Source organism: Cucumis sativus, chromosome 7 (genome assembly GCF_000004075.3).
Source record: "Cucumis sativus cultivar 9930 chromosome 7, Cucumber_9930_V3, whole genome shotgun sequence".
Lineage (NCBI taxonomy): Eukaryota > Viridiplantae > Streptophyta > Magnoliopsida > Cucurbitales > Cucurbitaceae > Cucumis > Cucumis sativus.
This window is the reverse complement of record NC_026661.2, coordinates 5,030,058-5,048,078: the sequence shown is the minus strand read 5'-3', so window position 1 is coordinate 5,048,078 and position 18,021 is coordinate 5,030,058. Positions and strand designations below refer to the sequence as shown.

General features: G+C 32.8%; 2 protein-coding genes across 4 annotated transcripts; both read right to left on the bottom strand.

Annotated features, from left to right (window-relative positions):
- Positions 1–7,280: 7,280 nt before the first annotated feature.
- Positions 7,281–11,226, bottom strand: LOC101218043 (TIP41-like protein). Its single transcript, XM_004136901.3, has 8 exons — positions 10,984–11,226; positions 10,129–10,314; positions 9,841–9,931; positions 9,464–9,577; positions 8,724–8,783; positions 8,581–8,622; positions 8,244–8,372; positions 7,281–7,621 (listed from the first exon to the last, which is right to left on the bottom strand). The coding sequence occupies exons 1-8, from the start codon at positions 11,121–11,123 to the stop codon at positions 7,511–7,513; spliced, it is 873 nt and encodes a 290-aa protein (XP_004136949.1). The 5' UTR covers positions 11,124–11,226; the 3' UTR covers positions 7,281–7,510.
- A 1,217-nt stretch (positions 11,227–12,443) lies between these two features.
- LOC101213896 (putative cyclin-A3-1) lies at positions 12,444–15,713 on the bottom strand. 3 transcript variants are annotated; one of them, XM_011660582.2, is made up of 8 exons: positions 15,162–15,713; positions 14,250–14,494; positions 14,087–14,162; positions 13,658–13,731; positions 13,528–13,561; positions 13,297–13,449; positions 13,039–13,173; positions 12,444–12,833 (listed from the first exon to the last, which is right to left on the bottom strand). In XM_011660582.2, the coding sequence occupies exons 1-8, from the start codon at positions 15,678–15,680 to the stop codon at positions 12,735–12,737; spliced, it is 1,335 nt and encodes a 444-aa protein (XP_011658884.2). In that variant the 5' UTR covers positions 15,681–15,713; the 3' UTR covers positions 12,444–12,734. The 3 variants fall into 3 exon arrangements, with proteins under 3 accessions (XP_011658884.2, XP_004137091.2, XP_031744316.1); XM_004137043.3 differs by having other exon boundaries at positions 13,297–13,446; XM_031888456.1 differs by having other exon boundaries at positions 14,394–14,494.
- Between the last annotated feature and the right edge of the window lie 2,308 nt (positions 15,714–18,021).

Below are 18,021 nucleotides of genomic sequence, written 5' to 3'. Positions count from 1 at the left end.
GATGAAGCAGTAGAGTAGGTAGGCTCTATATTGAGTAAGGAGAAAGCACCCATTCCGAAGAACCCTATTTTCACACTTCCTCATACAGAGAAACCTAAATGACATTTCCCCCCCTTTTTTTACCATTTTTACTCCATTATCCAAGATCTATGTGAGCTCATTTTCAGCCCCAACAAAGTATCAAAAAAGAAGAAAAAAAAAAGCACTAAGAATTACCACCACTACTACTCCCATTTCTTAGTTGCCTTAATTCTCTTTGTCATTGGGATCATTACTATGTTCAGCATATGACTGACATTGGTAAAGTCTCTCCTTTTTGTGGTTTTTGTTGGGAGGGAGCATAATAGATAAAAAATTTGAGTCAACTAAGTTAGCCCTTCAAAAGTATTTTTAAGTATTAAATCGACCTGATTAACCTTTACTCATCAATGTCGAAGTCGGTTTGAATATTTACTAAACTGACTATGTCGATTTGGGATTGACTGACCAATGATCACTTCTAGTATTTGGATGTATTTCTTTTGGCTTTGTTTTATGGTCCTTTGTTACGAAACAATCTTTTTTTTCTTTCTTTTATTTAAATAGTTGAACTTTTTCTTGTGTAGTTTACGTGTGTCAAACAAGATAGATGCAACCTAAAATGTATTCAACTTTATTTTTATTTTTAGTATTAATAGATTGATTTTTTTTCCTTTTTTGTTTTGGTGTTATCACATCAATATTTGAATATTCTTATTAGATGTCTATAACTTGTATAGTTTACAAATTTTTATTAATCTCTGCTCCCAATTATTTTCATGACATTCAAAAGTTGAATTTTGTAGGTGATATCCGCTAACCATTTTATTTTTTGTTTTTAGTTTTGGTTCGTATGATTAAACCTACACATATCACTTAAGTTTTTTATTTTTTTTTCTTTTGTTTTCTACATTCTACATGCCAGAAAACTAAAAGAAATATATTTGAAAAAAAATTATTAAGAATTTAGTCATTACACTTTAGAAATATAATAAATCGGGTAACACGTTAAAAGAAAATAAGCTTAATTTTAGAAAAACAAAAACAAATGAAATGGCTATGAATTTGGTGATCAATAAACTATCTCAAATCCCATTTTGATAGTATTGTATCAACCTTTGTAAAACATGCCAACTATAGAGAAAGTAATACATGTTCTCTATGCTCTTTAATTGTTCTATTTATTCTTGTTCTTCTAATACACACACATATATAACTTTCTAATGTTTTGTGTATGAGTAAATATTTATATATGGTGAGGCATATTATAAGATTATATAATATGTTGCACACAATCATAAAAGGTAATATAACCACAATACTTCTCTCAATTCGTACCAAACATATAATTATTATAAAAAGGTCATGTTACCTAAGTAATTTTGTGAATTTTCCTTATAATTCTCCTAATCTACTTGAAGGCAAGTTCGACACAAGAACTTGAAGTCAATCACTTCGTTTTAAAAAAATGAGTATATATATATACTCATTTTATTTCTAAATTTATTGTTTTGTTATCAACTTTATGTATCAATTTCTTTAAAAAAAAATTATAAACTTATTGAAACCCCTATTAAAAAAAGAGGGTTCACTACTTACACAAATGTTAATAACTTCCAATATTGTCAAATTTCTCTAACACAAACTGATTAGTTAAGATTGGTTGTTTTTGTAAGCTCAAAATTAGGAGAAATAAAAGATGAAAATCTATGAAGGTAAAATTAAGTCTACTTGACACAATTTTCCATGGCAGGCAAGTTCAACACATTGAAAGATCATGATTTGACCATTATTGGCATATTATTTGGTATCGTCAACTATATAGCTATGTTACTCCAAAAAGAAATGTCCCATCTCAAAAGTTTCAAAGACTAATTTTTGAAGACAATAAGTCCAAGGTGAGAAAAAAAAAATAGAATAAAAAAAGTAAGGAAAGCAACAAACTTTAATTACATAATCCAATGTCTCCTCAACACCAAGCCTCACCAAGTGGGGCAAAAACCAAATAGAAACAAAACAAACATATACCCAAATCTCACTCTCTATTCTCATACCACAACGTTCCTACTTTTGTTAAGAAAAATGATGGAAGATAGAGAAGAAACAACAAAACTAAGAGATATCCAAAAGGCAGATGAATCAAATTCCACCAAAATCAATAGAAATGATACGATAGCAAATGAAAATCTTGCAAAAGGGTGGCTGAATTTGAGCTTGGGTGGGAATTTTCAGACCTTAAATGACATAGATTGTTCTGATTCTCAACCATTGATGAATAAGGCAAACAATTCTTCACCTACAAAGATGTTTTCTTGCCATTTTTGTATGAGGAAATTCTATAGCTCACAAGCATTGGGAGGCCACCAAAATGCTCATAAAAGGGAGAGAGGAGCAGCAAGAAGATACCAATTTCAAAGACTAATGACCATGATGGGATTACCACCATTATTGGTGAATAATGCTGCTAATAGTACGATGCTTAAATCTTTGGGTGTTAAGCCTCATTCCTTTCGTCTGCATAGCCATGGTGGATCTGCTGCTACTGTTGCAAGGTTCGAAAATGGTACTGCCAGCATCGGGAGGGGCACCGCTTCCTCTTGCAGTTTGGAGGATGAGTCGTTGATGCACATAACTTGGCCAGGGAGCTTCCGATTGAACACACAACAAAAAACAGAGTCATCCATCAAACTGGATTTGAATTTGAAGCTTTAAGCCTTCGTTCGGTAACTACATGCTCTTTTGTTTTTGTTTTTTAATGAATTGTATTTTCTCTTCCTTCTTACCATGGAGTCAAAGAGTTTAATTCGTTGATCAAATTCTAAAATAAAAAAGTTTTTTAAAACTATTTTTTTTACTCCCTGGCTGATCATTTTGTTTTTTTATTTCTGTTCTTTTTTAAATTTGGTATATTTTCTACTTATTTCTTACACTAATTTGTATCTTTCTTATATACAACAAATTTTAAAAGCTACTTTTTTTTTTCTTTCAAATTCTTTCAAAACTTTTAAATTATAAAAAAAAAAGCAGATAAGAAATGAAGAAATTTGAGGGAGCAAGTAGGATTCCTAGACTTCATTTTAAAAACAAATGTTAAAAACCCGAACGAAGTTCTCAATTTTCAAATTTTAGGTTAGTTTTTGAAAATATTGGTTGAAATGAGATAAACAAAACGAGAAATTTAGAGAAAAAACTATTTATATACTTAATTTTTAAAAAGTAAAAACAAAAAATCAAATAATTATTTATCGAGAATTTCTAATTCGTGTTTAAAATTAGGCTCTTTTCTTATATGATATTTCTAATTAATTCAACTAACTCAAATTTTGTTACGGTGTGCCAATTCTAGTTGCTAGCTATATGAAAATAACATTCGATGATTTCTTTGAAAAAAGTTGTTAAGTTCAAATAAGTTCAAATATGATGTATGAGCATTGTTCAACTAGTTCTGAACATATAATAATTTGATTACTCAATTTTAAGTTAATATAAGTGTAGTTACGAAAGCAAACATAGCTCAATTGATATATAACATAGGTTAGTGATAAAAAAGTTTGTAATTTGAATCTCTCTCCTTATTGCACTAAACAATTAACATGATTCAACAAACAAAGTCCCAACTCTCTAAGATGTCATTAGTCTGACTATTCATCTTTGTATTGTGATGTAAAGTATAAGTTAGCTCTCATGTACCCTATGAATATTAGGGACTAACTTTTTTACCTTACAATATTTATTTACCAAAGAAATAGCACAAGTTTGAGTCTTTTATCAAATTCATGGCTCTTATTTATCACTTTCTTGTTTAAGAAACAAAATTAAATAGCCAGAAGTGATCATTCCTTTTAAAACAAAAACAATTTTACCTTTTGTAACCAAACTTTGAAGGTAGTCAATGAACTTGTATTTAGAAATTAGAGTGATACATAGATTGTGAAATTGCTTCACAAAAATATTAATCAAATAAAATAAAAAGATTTTTTTTATTTCCAAGATTGCTATGTGCAATGTGGTGTACAACAACATATTTAAAGTCACTAAATTGACGAAAATGTGCTTTTTCATGTCAAAATGAACTTAAATCAATTATATTTGACAAAGTCATCTATCTTTGAGGTGGAAGGTTTGATCCTCCATTCCATAATTGTTGTACTAAAAAATACGTCTCACAATTCTTAGTTGTTCTTGTTCATCTAATATATGATAATGCAATTATTGACTTCAAATGTATTCATGCAAGTAGGCATTATGCAACATCTAGACAAGTGATATGTTACAAGTAAATGTTACTTAGTTATGGTTAGTAAAAATACATGAATACACGTGTTTCTTATAAAAGAAAAAAAAAAAAAGGAAAAATATGTATTTGAGAAAATAAGTATATGTTAAGAATGAGCCATGACTCCTTAGGTAAGGTCCTTAGGTAAGGGCAGTTTACTTAATGGAGTGTTCAAAAAAATAGAATGTGGAAAAAATTAGGAGAGGGTTCCTAGAATTCGAAGAAGGTGCCAAGATTATTCCTTCCATTCCTTGCAATAGGGCAAGGGAGGATGAAATAATTATATGAAAGCTATGATAAAAAGAGATTCTTAAATAAAGAATGCTTACAAATTTGGAATGAAAGTCATGACGAATAAACAAGCATCATCCTCATCACACTCAAACCAAATGACGATGTGGACAGAGTTCATCCTAGCATACTAAAGTTCCTCTAATTAAAAAGAAAAAGAACAAAAAAAGGAGGTTGTTAATGGGGCCTCTTCAAGGATACTATTCGAACTTGAACAAAGTTAATTTGAAGGCAAGTTAACTTGACACTAGATCTCTTGACCGTGTATGTTGACGAAAAATAGCTATAGTTTCATTTATATTTTATTTTAGTATAGGTTATTCTGTACATAGAAAGCCTCAATGAACCCCTCACAAAGATTAGCAATATCATCAATCTTTCCTCTTTATTGCACACTCCTAGATAATCTCTACATCTAGAAGACCTTTTCCATTTGACTGGGAACTTCTTCAAATCTCCACAGGGGTTCTCAACTCAACAGGTTCTTTCCGCTAATACTTTCTCAACTCCTTTTGCGAAAGTGCTCGTCATTGTGACCACCGGATGTGAAATTTCAGTTTGAACAAAGTCTTCTAAGTCTAATTATGGGCTTTGATTTGCTTAAATGAATGGCCTGATGAATCCACATCTATAAAGGAAGTTGAACCTTAAGGGTGTTTTTTCCACTTAAAGTATGACTTTAATTACTTCGTCGTTCTTTCTCACCCATCATTTAACTCGATCGCATTTAAAATGAAATTGCTCAAGCCTCAACTTGGCACACTTGGTCTCTAACTTAAAACTAAAGTGGTCGTTGCTTCAGGCCTGCCTATTTATTCATTCAGCTCAACACCTTTTCTAAGTAGGTCGAGCTAGTTACAAGTTTGAAAATGAGACGAAGAAAAATGAATCCCAAACACCCCTAGTTTACTGTCTAATAAACTATAGAGTGACATGTGGTCACCTAATAGCTAAATCATTCTCCTAGAAAAGAAAAATGATTGAAAATTTTCACATTATAACCAAGCCCAAAACCAGTTAATTGGGTTTAATGGCTGACGGGTTATTCAAGGGATAATCTGGGAAATTTCCTTGGAGTTTTTTAAACCAAATACCCAAAATAAGTTCAACAGGTTTGATGAATCATGCCAAAGATAATCTAAGAACTACCATCGAGCCTTCTGTACTAAAGAAAGCCTAAAATCAACACGATGGATTTGATGAGTCATTCCAAGAATAATTTGAGAATTACGCTAAATTCTTGTCATGAACTGAGCATCAACAAATGATAATACTTCCAAATTGAACCCTCAAATGTCCAACATAGCACCGTCAAGAGCTAAACCATGAATCCCAACTAAGGAAAGGAGGCTGATGCTATGGGTAGTTTATGGTAATAAACTAATGTATTTATAATTCTCTAATAAATTAAGTGTTGTATAAATAACCTGAAGTACGTATCAATAATATGAGAGGAGAATTATCAGGGAAGCTACTTTTGACAACCTCTCCTCCTGATTTCTTGTCACTTCTTAGCGACCAGTGAAACGAATTCCAATTCACCTATGTTCTTGCTCACGAACATTTGCAAGCTCATTTTTGTTCATCTTGATTCTACAAATTACGTTTTGTCAAAGTTTCTGATTTCTCCGACCTTGAAGGCTCATCATCTCTTTTGTCTTGTTGATGGTTTGTACACTGCTCTAAAGAAGGTTATTGGTGATAAAGGAAAACTACCTAAGAGGACTCCTGAATTTGATAAGTGGCAAAAGAAATATCAAGGCCTAATTTCTCTTATTAATGTCTTTCTTTCCGAAACTGAGTCTCACAAGTTGTTTGTCAATCTGCTCAGAAATTTTTCAAACATTTGAGAAACACTTCTCTTCATCCTCACGATTGAATATTGTTAGTCTAATACTGTAAGCCTACAGATCAACTAACCTCAAGAACAAGCTCAAAAAGAGAAGACAAAACCAAGGGATAAAACCGAGGCAGTTTGGGACCAATATAGGCCCATGTTGAGATTAACAGGAATTTTAAGGCATAACCCGAGACCTAGCTTGATTGGGATCGTGGTTCCACTTTACGAGGCCTGCAAGACCGAAGATCCCCTTGGATATCGAATTTCATTCCCCATTCCAAATCCGAGTAGGAAACACACAACGTTGGGTCAAAGTCAAACCCTCTAATAAATATTTCCTTTACACCAATTGAAAGCTACTTTTTAGCTCTTATGAACTCTTATTCTCCAAATTCTTGCTCCATCGAACAAATTTGAACAAACTTAAGCCTTGGAATCGGTGTGGTAAGCACCACCACACAAGTGTGTACTTTTTTTCTTTGGTTGGTCACCTTTTCTCTGAATTATAAATATACCATTGAGGCATAGGGTGAGCAAAATTGAGCTTCAACAAGACTCAACAAATAAATTATTTAATTTTGAACTCGTGATGTGTTCTTTATAACACCATTTTTTTCCATCCGGTTCTACAAAAGTAGGCAAATATCATTCCTAGAGTTAAAATGGAAAAGTTTGTAACCTGACTAAACAATGACATGGCCAAACTGAAAAAAAAAATGATAATGAATAAAAATCTAGTTAGTTGAGTAGACCATGGGGTTGGGCTATGAATTGACAACTCCTTCCTGATCTGAACAGAGCGTTGCCTAAGATTCTCTATTCATAGTTTGATTGGAAATGCTTCCTAGAGTAGTCTTTTAAAATTAGCATTTTTGGAGTGGGGAAATAGAAGTATTTTACATTATCTTTTACTTTATGTTATGCGCTATTCCTGTTTGCACAAAATTTATCCTAGAAAAAAATGCAAACCAGTTAACTTATCCAACATAAACCATGGAATAAATATATATAAGTAAAAAACTTCAGCACCAACATACACGAGAAAATGCTAATCAACTAGAATGATGTAGTATCAATTTACAAGATTATAATTTACCAGAGACTCTAAGCTTTTGGGTCTTCTGCATGACAATCTGGAGTCTGTCGCAGATGACGCTCGGATCATTATAGGCCGCAGAATCAGATGCGTATCCTTTCTGAATATCAATTCATTGTCAGATAATGTTTGTGGATAAAAAAGCCATCAAATTGTATAAGACAACTGAAAATATGAGCTTTTGGGAAGAAGATGTGGAGACAGTTATAGCAAGAATAACTTCACAATTTACTCCTATAACATGCACTACGGCATTGCTTCAGTGTATATATTATGATTTTCAAAGCAAAATCAAACAATAATAATATGCAAAATGAAATTAACTGATGCTTAAGCAGTTTCGTAAATAACTTTTGATACAGTACATACACACTATACATCCATGGTTATAAAAGTTTCTTGTACCTAAATGAGTTCATACATCCTCATTTTTTTATAGTTAAGAGTTTTGTTTCCCTGTACCTGGGAGTCTGGCACCCCAGACCCAGAAACATCAAGAATTTTTTGTACTTATCTCACCCAAAGAATTAAACTTGGACCTCTAAGCCGATTTGACCAAGAGATTCCAAGCCTTCGCCAACAGAGCTTACCCTTGGAGGCACAGGCTGATATTATTTAGAAAAATAAAATTTTCGAAGGATTAATATTTTCTAATTAGAGTTTAGCATCTTTCCCTAACACAGCAAGAAAATGTTAGTATGCAATAGCAAATGAACTCTTACTTCAGCAAGAGATTGAAACGTAGTCTCTCTCCAGCAACTTTCTCGAAGAATTATTGGATTTTCACTATTGCTAAATATGCAATGCATACGAGTGTCCCTCAGTCTCATAAGCACTCCATCAACTCTAAGCTGTAGAAGCAAAGTTAGAGAGGAAAAGAAATGGTAAGCCAAAGATCAAAAAGTGTACTCCCCATTGTTATCCCTAAAGTTCTCCAATTGTCTTAACATTCTCTCATAAAAAACGCCAAGACAATGACGAGTCAATGGGCGTAAAATGGTTAAAAAACTTTTAAAAAATGATGATTAAATATTCAAAAATTTGAAAGTGACGACTTACCCAGAAACGTAAAAGAAGAAACCAACCACTTGGCATGACTCTCTAGAAATTCAAACAAACAAATGTTAAGTCCCTGGTGATATCATAGTACTTTAGCAAGAACACTACTTTCATTATAATAACATAATAATTTGGTAACTTACCACTTTCACAGTTAAAAGTGATATGCCATTGTCAGCCAGCTCATCCTCATATAAGATTACCTGTTGAGTTCCAAGTACAGATATGTCAAGGAAGGAAAGAATATACCACAAAGGAAGGAGTAGAATTTAAATAAAACAAAACAGGGGGGAAGGAAAATTTAATTGATACCCCAAAACTTTGGACTTGTATCAATTAAATCTCAAGATAACAACAGTATCAATTTAAAACCTAAAACTTTCACAAGTGAATCAATTGAGGCCCTCTAGAAGTGATTTATGACTATCTTCAAATATTTTTATTTATGTTCAACTCAAGATCACTGAAATAAAATTATTCTTCCCTCAAAATCCTACTAAAATAGCAAAGAAATTAATCCATAATTCTTCTTAAATAAGTTGAGAAAAAACAGAGAAAGACACTAATAAAAGGTCATTACTGCTCATTTGATTCCAACATTTCTTTTTAATATTATGATGATCCTGCATTTAAGTATTATACGCATACAAAAATTATGCATTAACGTTTAGAAAATAGAAACCAAACAGAAGGTCTAAATTTATTCACTTACGAAAGTTTAGAGTTCTAATTGATAGAATTATTAGTTTGGGGTTTGGTGATACAACCACTAGAGGAAGAGTATAAAATTGAAGTTGACCCCCCCAAAAAATATACACACAAAACGTTCGTGTGTAGATGTGTACTTCTATTTATATGCTCTGCCATATTTAAAACTTTCTACCTCATCATAAAAGAGAATAGGCTCCTTTAGTGAGAGTGAGACTAAATCAATTTTCTCCTCGCAATCCTCCCAACAGAGACCATTGCTTTCTTCACATGTTTGCTCTCTTCCATGCTGATCATAATAAAAAAAAAAAAATAGTTACTGACACAGAATTTGCATTCTTCAGTTAGAAATCAAATGCCCTTGCAAACATATTCACGGTTCAAATTGATGCTCAATGTCAATGTACCAAAGGAGGAGCAATAAATAAGAAAATTTCAACTCACTAAAAATATTAACGGGTCAAAAAATGTCCAAACAAATAAAACCTATACGAGAACTCAACTCAACCTGAAACTGCCACTTCCACAGATATAAAGGCCAAAAGAACCTACCTTCTCTGTATCAGCTTCAATTCTTTCACTTCCACAGTACGGTGTTGTAAATGTATAATCATAATCCAATATCACCTGTTGCGAAGGTTTGCTGCAAATTCATAAAATTGTCAGTTCCCACAATGATATATTCTATCTATCAAGTAGAAAAACATTCATCAGATGTGAGAAATATATATACATATAAATATTGAAAACTGCAAGGTAACGTATAACTATGACTTCTTGACATAAATCTGTCAATGCTTGTCATTCATTAGATAAATAAGAAAGAAAAATTGCTGTTACCATCTGAATTTCCATTTCGCAGCTGCAGGAACCTCAACAGGAGGCAGAGCTTCTTTTTTCCACCCAGTTAGAGCATCAAAGGCATTAAAATAAATTTGAACTCCAGTTTCTATATGTTTGAGAGCTAACAAACTGTCGCCGAACACCATCTCTGGCAAGTGTGACGTTTGAAGTTTGTGTTCCCATCTACAAGCAGATTGAGTGATATTATTCAGAGTGCAACTGTTAACTGGCATTCTTGCGTGTTCATGCCTAGGGGATCATCTCATTTGAAAATACAGTGGATGAAGATAGTCAATAATTTTAGTTTTAGCAACAACAAAAGAACATCCAACAATATTTATCCACCCTCGATTTCATTTCCTATAGAACTTAAAACCGATCTCTACATCCTCCCAAAAGCATACCTCTGTCTGAATAGGAAATGATCCATGGACGTTCTATTCATGATTAAGAACAACATTATATTATATCATCCAAAACCTAGAAACATAGTAGTTAAAGAATATGCTACATAGACTATGTATAAGACAATGAAAGAACGGGTTTAAATTTAAATTATTTCTTAGAAAATAATAGTCAGCTCAGCAGTAGCTGCCACTACAAGCCGATAAATCTATTCTCAGAAATTAAAACAAAAGAACGACTGAGACTAACGATGATTTGAATAACAATGATAACAATTCAGGAAAGGGAAAAGCGGGCTCCAAAGCTGGATAAACTGTTTGATTTCATAGCAAAATCCATTTCCAAACTTCCGTGAAGTAGAGAAATTAAATTTAGAACAAAGAGGCAACATTTCCTTCAAAAATCCGTAACAGCTATGATTGATAGGGGGAGAGAAAAAGAAAGTACTGCTCGAAATTGGATGAGGTAAGAATTGAACGCTTGTGAGTCTCGATCTCCCAACCATGTATACGGAGACCTCGCCGTCCGTCAGGCAGGAGCTGAGCTCCGGCGGCTTTCAATTCCTTCTCTTCTGGTTCAACCTCCATTACAAGACGCAAGGACTTGGCGTGGTAGCTGCTCCTATTTCTTGCGCTTTCTTGCGTCGCGGTTCGACCAGTTTGACGAATAATCGGATCGTCGGGTTCGGGTCGGTTTAAAGAGAGTCCACATTAGGGTTTAGGCTAAAAGAGAGTATGTTTTCTTATAAGGAACGAAAGGTTGAATGATGTAAATTAAAGAATGAGAATTTGAAGATAGGGATTAACATAAATAGTTTTAGAATTGCAATTGACAGGGAAAGTTAAAGTTTAGGCTAAGTTTAACCATTGGTGTAATCATAATGAATTTTTATAACAAATTTTTATTGATTAATCAATTATAATTAATTTTGATTATAAGTATAACTGAATTATTACTTTTAATCGAGTTTCCATCACATTTTACAAATGTAATTTGTTTATGATTGAAATTGTTTATTAAGTATTAGGAAGAAAATGAATAGCATAATATTACTAAACTAGTCTCCAGTTTAAACAAAAATGACAATCTTATATGTTTGTGAAAACTTTACCAAATTCATCTCTATTAATGGTAGACCTCTATCTCCCTTCCAATTCCCACATAATCATAGTCACTCTTTCTAGAAAATGTACAAATGAGCAAGAGGTGGGAGAGAGGGGAAGTTGTGTGATAGTATTCACAAATCATTGTCAATAACATGATAGGAAGAGGTTTTGAGGAGTCCTTTGATCAATTAGTATGAGAAAATTAGATCGAAGAGTATAAATAATAAACTATAAAATTGGCTTTTATTGATTGGATTTCACACAATTTTCAAAGGTTATTAGATTTGATTGCTTCCCAACCTAAACACAAATAATTTAATAAAGTGCGACCATTTTCAAATTACTATTTGATGAATTACATTGCCCATTTTTCAATTTTGAGCCAAGTTATCGATATCATCCACAACATTCTTCATTTAAACATGAATTACATCCCAAATCGTTAAATACATCCCACAACATTCTTCACCAAAAGTCTACTACCACCAAGAGCAATCGCATCCATGAAAAGTGATCATCTTTCCATCGACGAAATTTTTAAGAAAATTAATACTTTCATTGATAAATTGACACACGGGATCGAATGATACATTGATTTCTTATTTCTTATTTCTTATCTACCACATAATCCTTTAAGTACATTAATTTCTTATTTCTTATCTACCACATAATGGTTTAAGAACCTTTTGGATTGTGTTTGGTTGTGCATAGAAATGGTATTAAGAATGTATGAAAATAAATAAATAAATAATTGAGGTACAAACTCGTAAGAGCAAAATTGCCTCAAGATCACCACCCAAGTTTCATGGAAAGAATCCCAAACCTTCATTATGATTCAATTGGATTCTTACAACGAAGAGAAAAGGCTACAAATGAGGAGAAAAAGAGAACCAAAATAATTGGCTACAATGAGGAGAAAAAGAGAACCAAAATAATTGGCTACAATGAGGAGAAAAAGATAACCAAAATAAAAAATTACTTCTATGATTCTATCTAACAAAGTACCTAGTTCTAATTATTTGTGCATGGTTACTGTGCATGTCATGCTAGCTAAGAGAAGAGGAAGAGAGTAAGCTTCAAGGCATCAAAGAATTAAGTTCTTAAGAACCTGTTGAATGATTGCTGATCAATGTCCTCAAAATAATCTGCGGGAATTTCCGAGGGTGAACATAACTCTGCCACACACTTGAACTGAAAAAAATGAATAATGTTTATAATTAAATACTAAATATGATTAAATTACTAATGAAAATGAAAACTTCATTTAAATTTGTATTTAACCCTTCATCCATGCTCCTAACATTTTCTCATTTTTCTTTAGATCAACCTTTAACAATTTTGTTCATACGTTGCAAGTTTGAGTTAAAATAACTAATGAAATTTGTGCACACGGTACCTTGTTCTCCTTGTACTTCTCTCTGATTGCTAGTAAAGAGCTTCCTTTTCTATTTAATTGCAAGTCATGAATGGCAAGAATGCATTCCTTTAGTTCAGATGCCCTGTAACCGGAGTAACGTTGTAGTGCTAAACACTGCAAAATGGGGTGAGGCAACAAAGTTTTTACCGTTTGAAACACCAATAATATTTGCATGAAGAACATTACCTAACTTTATTATAAATCGGTAATTAAATGAGTTGCAAAAATATCACGTACCCAAGGATGTTCCTCTGGTTGGATTGTGAATCTAGAAAGAAAAATGGCTGATGCAGCGACTTTTGAAGGTAATATTTGTGCACAACGGTGATCTAACAAACTTAGCTCCGCAAGATAACAACACAACAACTCAAATTGCAAATCTGGAGCCTGCTGGTAGAGTTAAGTCTTTAGAATCAATAATAAAATGAGGAAGTATCAAAATGGGAAGATGTCGTGACTCGTGAATACCTTCCAATTTTCTAAAGAAACTTTCGTAAATATTCTGCACGATGACAAAAATGAGTTAATCACTTATAGGGAAATTAACAATATAGGGTTTGTAAGAACTGAATACATGATAGTTGAAAAGCATTCTTGCCTGAGGAAAACTTTTACGGTGGGAGCACCTTCACATGCCAAGAATCTGTGTACTTCTCTCTCCATATTCAGTACCTGCATATTAAACAAAACCAGATAAAATTCTTAATCAGTTGCCATGGAATTAGTATCTCTTCGCATATGAACCAAAATTAACACCCAAGTTACATTAACTCAAAAGGGGTATGCAAAAGTAATAAAGTTGACGTCTGAATTATCTAAAAATGTTTTATATTGATGTCAATAATTATGTTTCAAAAAATAATTGTGGATAACAAAAATAAATGATATTTATAACTCATAAACCATATGAAGGTTTTCTTCCTTTTGTTGTAATTATATCAGGGAAAACGAGAAAGCAAGATGTTTATAACATCAAAATATTGAAAGCGAAAGCAATGCTTAAGCATGGAAAGGACTAATTGAGCACCTGTTCTTTGGTATAAGTGTTATCTGTTATATAACAGAAATCTTCAACATGTGGAGGACTGATCTCTTCATGCTTCCTGCAGCACCAATCAATATAACAATGAGATTTTATAACTAAAACAACAAATATTACTCAATGAAAGAAGTGGGTTCTTGGTAAATACGATGCAATTAGCATGCAACAAACACCAATAAGTTGTAGCTTGCTTTTGTCAACAACATGCCAGGATAAGTATCTGTCAACATGTGATATGGTGAGATATAGGGTGTCTGATACAAGCTTGTATTCCTCAGCAACCTCTACTAACCAATCCACTAGAATTTCTCGCCAACGAGTGAAAGTTGAACAGGAATCATCATTACGAGCCTTTTCTATGTTGTTGGGTAGGAACTTCATGTTTAATTCCATCTGGTTCACGCAAGGGAAATAATTAGTTGGATCAAATACAAAACCTTCGTCAAACATTTTGCCTAAACAGTTGAAAGATAGGGAAACTAGCAGGTAGGAATTCAACTTACAAACTTGTAAAAATATGTATATAGATACATTTTAGAAAAACGTTCTACTTTGAAGAATAACACTGAGCAAGAAAATTGCGTTTCGAAACATTAATCCATATCATGATAAATTCCGCCAACACTAAACGCAGAAGCAAGAATCGTAGAAAAATTAAACAAATATCCGTAGCGAGGAACCTCGGGATTTCTATAATAATGAAATCGTAAACAAACAAGACGACGAAACTACTAAACTGCACGAAGAAAAGATATCGCGATATTTATCTCGTATAACCACTTCACTACACACAAGATCTCGATCTCATAGACCTTGCTAAACTGATATAAAAAATCAAGCCAAAGAAAGGACATCGCAATGCTCAGCTCTTATAAGCACTTCCCTAAACATAATATCTTAACCACAGAGAATTAACCGAACCAAGACAGAGTAAAGAAATTGCAATCCTCAGTTAACTTAACAACTTCACTGCACAAAATATCTCAATCACAGGGAACTAACCAAACAGATAGCTAAAAGAAGAAGAAAAAAAACACGACACAGAAGCCGAAATCCATACCTCGAGAGATCGAAGGTGGTTATAAATGCCCAACGACGAGCCAGATTTCTCGGGACAATCAACAGACCGTACTTCAGGAAGTTCCTCCTTGTCCAGATCCTTATCCGCCATCTCCTGGTCAGAAAAGGAGCACTGACTCGAACTGAAGATGAACGAGTTAGTGATCTCGCCAAGCACGGGTCTCTTATTGGCAGTAGCCTGCTGCAAAGAGTGTTCCTCCGAGTCGCGTTTCTTGGAGGTTGGGAAGGATGGTTTGTAGTACTCCGACGAGTCCATGGGAGACGGGAATAATCTGATTCCGAAGGGGAGGAGGGAGAATGTGGAAGTTGCGAAGTTAGCCGGAGAAGGGAAAGGAAGGAGGGGATAGTAAATGCCGGAGAATCCATTGGTGGAAGAATGGAGTTGTGGTGAAATAGAGGGGGATGAGGAGGGAGAAATGCCGCCATTTTCATGAATTTCAAATCTAAGCGGCCGCCTCAGTAGGAGTTCGTCGCGAAATTTTAGATAAAAGTGCGCCATATCATTTTTTTATTTTTGTATTACCTATTTCATTTTGTTTTATTTTCGTTTACTTTTTATTTTCATGCATACTAACGTACGCAAAATATATATAAATATATGTGTTCAATACAACAAAATAAACAAAATATTTATCAAATATATATGTATAGTTCCTAAAAAAAAATGTTGATGCATCTTAGACTTAAAAAAAGCACTTTTCTTTTAAACTTTTTTTTTTGAAAGTTTATATTATAGATGATCATACAGTAGTCGAAAGCTCACAATTTAGTAAAGTGTCAAACTCATTTTGACAACTTAAAAAAAATAACCTCAATTTTTTTTTGTCTATCATATTCATTCCTAATTTAAACACTTTCATGTCCGAATATATATTTTTTTATAGGGATTATATGTGCATATTTGATTGATTTGTTCAACACCGAGAAATTTATATTAAAGTCGAATATTATAAACTAATTATTTTTATATTAAAAGGAATTTAATAGATGGTTATATGTTAGGTTGAAATACTATTTTTAGTATTTGAATTCTAAAAAAAACATATTCACCCTTTGTTGTTAAGATCTTGTTAACCTCTATATTTTTTATGACTATATGCAAAATATTATAATCACTTTTAATAATATAGGATTCTTAATTTTTAATTATTTATACTTTTTTAGATTTTATGATTCACAAAATATTTGCAGTAAACTTTTTTAAAAATAATTTTTTTATTTTACGGTTAAGATTTTATTTTAAAAAATAAATAAATATAGGATGGAAAGTCTTATTTATCCTTTGGGAAAAAGAACTATTAATTTTTAACCACAAATATGAAAGTAAATAGGATTTTAAATCAATAAGGTGATCAACCCAAACTAGCCAACCTTGATTGGGTTGGGTTGGGTTGGATTGGATTTGGTTAGAAAATTGGAAAAAAGAAAAGTTGAGTCTGGTTGTGCAAGCAATGTGTCGGTTTGACCTGGCTCAATCCTTGTATAATATATATATATGGCTCTGCACTTTAAATGACAATTTGTTCAAGTTGCAGTAAATGACAACTCAAATTGTTTGGGTTGGGTTGACCCGCTTATTTAATCGAATGCTTTGGGTTGGTCCATAATTTTTCTTCAACCGTACTTGATCAAAACATAAAAAGTTTAAGGATCAAAATATGATTTTAATCGATATTTGATTGTATTTTGATTTATCTTGATGTATTTAAAAACAACCTTGTTTCAAATTCATGCCTTGCCTTTTATACTCATTACCACTCTCAACTTCTCCTACTATCCCTCGTGTAGACCTCTCATCCTACATACATCAATCGACTACCCAAGCCAAATTTGGATCCTTAAACGACACCAATTCTATAGTTACCTTACTTAGCTTACTTATTCTTCTATCTAAACTCAATTAGAACCTACCATCTACTGTGAAGCTGACTCTCTCGATGTTTGGTATTAGGTCGTATATGAAGAATTTGAAGTTCTTTAAAGGAACAATACATGGATCTTGTTCCTTATGCTCCCTCTCACAACATTGTTGACACCAATGGGTCCATAAAATTAAACACGATAACTCATATCCAACGTTATAATGCTTGACTTGTAGTTAATGGTTATCTTCAAACATCAGGCATTGACAATGCTCTTGTTTGGCATTACACGGCCTTGATGTGAGTAATGCACTTCTCCATGACTCGACCCACGTAAAGAACATATGTAAGTGTTATATGTGCACATCACAAGCATCCACGCCATATTTTTCACTTATACAATGTCATATATGGCCTCAAACATGTTGTGAATACAAACTTTGATTGAATAAATAAAGATTGCAAGTAAAGTAGATTAGTATAATAATGAAAAATGAAGAGAGTGAATAAAATACAAATATTTTACATGAAAAATAATTCACTATGTAAAATAGGACTTAGAAACTTTCTTTCTTATTAAGAAATACAAAACTCTCTTATGAGAAGAAACACTCCCTATTTTATAGCTCACTCAACTTATTGGTGATTTTTATGATTTGGCAACCACGGGTCCTCGCCTATTTATAGCCAAAGGGTACTTGGCCATCAAGCAAAGTCAATTGCTCTATTTTGTCCTTGATATATTTGTAATATCCAATAGCTTCAAATCATGTTTTAAAGAGATGTGAAAGATCTAGGACCATAAATTGATCTAGGACAAAGTGTGAGATTCGATGATCCAAAATTGTCTTCAAGAAACTTCTTAAATAATAATGAAAATTCTTTATAATTATCCACCAGAACAAGTCTCATACGCTTGGCATGAAAAATTGTACTTTTTTCTTCTTGAGATGAACTTCATGCAATCTAGGGCAAACT